Below are 4,344 nucleotides of genomic sequence, written 5' to 3'. Positions count from 1 at the left end.
AACAGATTTGCTTGTTTAGTAAATATCGAACGCGATATGGCCAGAGAAAAAGTGATATTTTGAATCCCAAAGAAGTCCGATGTTTTAAATGGCTCCAGACTAAGCAGGTAGAGCCCTCTAAGAACCACAAACAAGGTTATAGAAAATTTGGATTTGTCCGTCTAAAAAATCTATAGTGAAATATGAATCTAGTAAAACTAAAAAAATATTGTATTCATCCTTTGCCATCCTCTACCTCGAAAACTATTAAATTCGGGATAAGACAAATTTACATGAAACAGCATGTACAGTATGGCAGTGAATTTTGTCACTAAAGTGCATAGTCACTAAAGGAGACGGATCTTGTTAGGAAAAATCGAAATTTTTTGCCCTTTGTAGGCATTTTAAAGAGTTTGGAAGTCAAATGCGCTCGATTAAGAAACTAGTTTTTTCAGTAACTTTTGAAAAATTTGTCAAAAATTAAAGGAAATTTCTGCAGGACTAAAGCTGATGTCGCTTAAGAAGTCAGACTTTTATCCACATTCAAAATTTTAGCGCTTTCCTGCTCTTGCTTACATTTCAAGTACCTTTGAAGACGAAACTTTTTAAGGTAAAATCAGAAAACTTCAAAAAAATGTTCGATGCTTGAGAATTTTTGGATATTTGCATAAGAATTGTTATGCAAATATCAAAAAATTAATCTCTATACATTGGCAGCAGTTTGGTGGCGGTTAAACTTGAAACCCAGTTTGCGTTTGAAGCACGTATGTATTGAAATACCAAAGTTTTTCCCGATATTCAATAAAAAATACGCTCGAGCTTCAGGTGTTTGAACCGATAAACAATCAATGACGCAAATTTAAAACGATTACCTGGGAATTAGGTAAGATGTCCTAGCAGATAAGCTGATATTTACGCAAAACGCTCGCACTTAAGTAGCAATAAACGACACGCTCAGTCAGAAATGGAGCAACTGCTGCCCAAAAACGCGATCTACCTGGACGAAGAAGTGAAGGAAGAGTATCCGACAGTAGCACTGGGGTCCGACAGCAGCTTCCTCAACTTCAGGAAGCTGAAAGACTTGCGGCCCATCTGCTTCCATTGCGGCGACCACAATCTCAGCTACGGAGCCAAGTATTTCTGGCATCGCTGCGGCAGCTTCAAGCACTTCTTCTGCTACTATTGCTTCGACTACAGCCTGAAGAAATACAGCCATACCTGCGTCGATGGCAAACCCATTCTTGACGAGTGCAGAACCATCGAACATTTGCTGTGCGGAAAAATCAAATTCGAGTGTCAATGGCCGGCTTGTAAGCAGATCTTCGGCGGTTCCACCCTGAAGAAGCACGAAATCAGCTGCGCAGTGCAGCCGAAACGCGAATGTCCAGTGGACGGTTGCGGTTGGTCCGGTAAACTGGACGAAATGGAGAGTCAACACTTCAAAACCCATGAAAACAGCAAGTTGATCTTACGCAACGTGGTGCTGAAGCTGGAATCGGGCAAGGACTTCTATTTGCTGATCCTGGGCCAGTTTGTGCTGGCTCGATATGTTGCTGAGGAGTTAGGCGAGGTTTTCCAGCACAATTTCTCTCTGAAAGTGTGCAAAGAGGTGCTGAGCTTCGCGAAACCAGTGGGTTTAGTATCGGTTAACCACACACTCCTGAAGAAGATTGAGGGCGACGACTCGGTGAAGAGTATCAGGAGGAACGTTGTGCTGTTTGTGTACTTTGAAACTGTTCAACAATTTAACTAATTGTTTTTGAATTTGTTCTTGTTGGGCTTAAAAAATAGACGTTTTAGTCTTGCAGCGATAGCTTTTCTGCTCTTGGTGTTCCAAAGTTGTTCCAAAAAGGGTGCAAGAATTTGCATTGACCGTGTTGATGTCGGATTCCTATTCTTTACGTATGCCCCATATAATGATGATAAGAAGTATGTAGACGAACAGGAAAAATTTTATAGCTTCCGAGAAATAATCACTTCTCACATTTGTATTTATATTGAAATTATTGACATCGGCGGATCGTAATCAGCAGTTTCCATGGGAAGAAAAGTATAAAGAGGCCCATACACTATCAACCAAATTGTGTATCGAATTAATTAAATCAAATCACAATTTACCATGTGTACATATTTTATGGTTACCGAATTTTTAAAAAACGACGAACGCTTTAATTCAGCCGAATCTAAGGGTGTCAAAGCAGCAGCGTAAGTAAAAATCAGTAAATTCGTTATTAGTTACTCTTTAAAAGTAAAATGAACTCTTAAATTTGTATTTTAGGCATAACGAGAACAATATGGCGATATCGGATATGTGGAATTGAGACACTTTGTTGATATGACCTGCTACGTCACAATCGGGATAGGCAACCGACGATACGGATTCGGCGTTTTTTGCGGCGGCAAAATTATTTATGTTGAAGAGGTAGTTGACAGGGTCATAAATACTGGTAAATCGTACCGCAAGACAGCAAGAAACAAAGCGTGAAAGTGTCAAACAGCACAATACACTACACAACGTGTTGCGCATATTGATAGATAGATAAACCCATCAAACATTGGCGCAACCAACACATCAAACACTGCCATACGTCAAAAAATCCTTTTCCCAAGGCATATGTATGTTGCGTAAAATGTTTGACAATGTATGGGCGCCTTTACTCGAACCAGTTTGAAAAATGCAACGAGACAATTTCTTTATCCGGGCGCATGCTGGTCCAAACATTACCAAGCTGATATTCACAACTTGTTATTCTTCAGCAAGCAGTGAGTGAGTGTGTGAAACACTAGTGCTTTAGCAACGATAGACTACCATCTCAGCTCAGCCTAAGAAAATGGACTCATTTGAAACTGTTATTTACGTGGATGGAGAACTGCTGCAGAAGGATCCGACAATATCATTGGGATACAGAAGCAACTTTCTCAACTTCGGGGAACTGAAAAACTTTTCTCCCACGTGCTTTCATTGCGGCGACCACAATATTATAAAAAAGAACGCAAATCGGCATGAAGCTCATTTCATTTATCGCGGTAGAACCCGACACTTCATCTGCACGTTATGCTTCGACTACCTTGTTAAACACTGCCAAGAAGAACTCTGATCATCACGGGTTTACAATCAGCGAATTTGAGCTGTGCGGCAAAATTAAGTACGAGTGTAAATGGCCCGCTTGCAAGAAGATATTCGGCTGTTCCACCCTGAAGTTTCACGAAATCAGCTGCACAGTGCAACCGAAACGCGAATGTCCAGTGGATGGTTGCAATTGGTCCGGTAGACTGGATGAAATGCAGAGTGAACACTTTAAAACTCACGAAAACAGCATGTTGATCTTCCGCAACGTGATTAAATGTCTGACATCTGGCTCCGATTTCTATATGCTGATTCTCGGCAAGTTTGTGCTGGTTCGTTACGTAAGGGAGGAGTTCGGGGAGGTCTTCCAGCACGATTTTACTCTGAAATTGAGCGAAGAGGTGCAGACAGATACGAAACTATTTGGTTTCGTCACGTTCGATTCGGATTGGGACCGGAAACTCCCATTGCAGCAGATTGAAGGCAACTGCTCTGTGAGAAGCATTAGAAGGAAAATTGAGCTGTTTGAGTGTAAAACAAAAAATTAAAGTTCAACATATTCAAAATATACAAACAGAAACGGTCATCCCAATGAAAACTTCAATATCAAAAGCAGCATTATTATTCCTAAATATATTTACAATATTTTAAGTAAAGTTAGGTATAATGTGATTTTTGTGAAATATTAAATCAATAAAATATGAAATTCACTCACCCCATGTAACCAATCGAATGTCGCTGCCAAGTCCAATTTTCATATAGCCGATAGGCACCAACCCCCCCTTATCAAACGTTGAAAATACCGTAGAATCAGTTCCATGATGAGTTTTTCCCGCTGAATTTGCTTGAAAATGCTACAACCCCAAACGGCATAAAACATTTTTTTAAGACAATGTGAGGCCGAAAACCTATTAAAGAATGCATTTAAAACAAACCTACAAGCACGTTTTGGGAATTATCATGTTTTACCTGCAGATTTCTACTCTTTATTGGGCAGGCTGAAAATACACACTGATTATCGTCATCGCCTCAAACATTCCAGACCCTAAAGGGAAACTCACAAATTCACTTACTATAGTGGCAAATTTTATTTAATACCAGTACACTGTTATATCATAGGTATAATAAACTAGGAATTCTCAATACAATTCTGCAAAAGATCCCTATACAACCCCTTGCTCATCGCGTCCAGGTGGACTACCCAGATAGCCCAAAATATTACATACATATTTAGGAAATATTTATATGTTTGCTAAATATTTCAGATCAAAAGCAAATATTTCTTAAATATTATTTTT

The 4,344-nt window shown here is 39.5% G+C and overlaps 2 protein-coding genes and 1 pseudogene across 11 annotated transcripts in view; 2 read left to right on the top strand and 1 right to left on the bottom strand.

The window, feature by feature from the left end:
• Positions 1-4,344, bottom strand: part of LOC109543867 (nuclear receptor coactivator 2) — a 236,614-nt gene that overhangs the window by 51,789 nt on the left and 180,481 nt on the right. The window lies entirely within an intron of this gene.
• LOC109540793 lies at positions 873-1,783 on the top strand. The gene has a single exon (XM_019909270.2). The coding sequence runs from the start codon at positions 944-946 to the stop codon at positions 1,730-1,732; it is 789 nt and encodes a 262-aa protein (XP_019764829.2). The 5' UTR covers positions 873-943; the 3' UTR covers positions 1,733-1,783.
• Positions 2,350-4,252, top strand: LOC109540769 (annotated as a pseudogene).

The sequence above is a fragment of the Dendroctonus ponderosae genome, unplaced genomic scaffold (genome assembly GCF_020466585.1).
Source record: "Dendroctonus ponderosae isolate FM_Combo_2020 unplaced genomic scaffold, Dpon_F_20191213v2 Dpon_F_20191213_11, whole genome shotgun sequence".
NCBI classification, from domain to species: Eukaryota; Metazoa; Arthropoda; class Insecta; order Coleoptera; family Curculionidae; genus Dendroctonus; species Dendroctonus ponderosae.
Note: the sequence above shows the minus strand (reverse complement) of the source record. Positions and strands in the feature narration are given on the sequence as shown.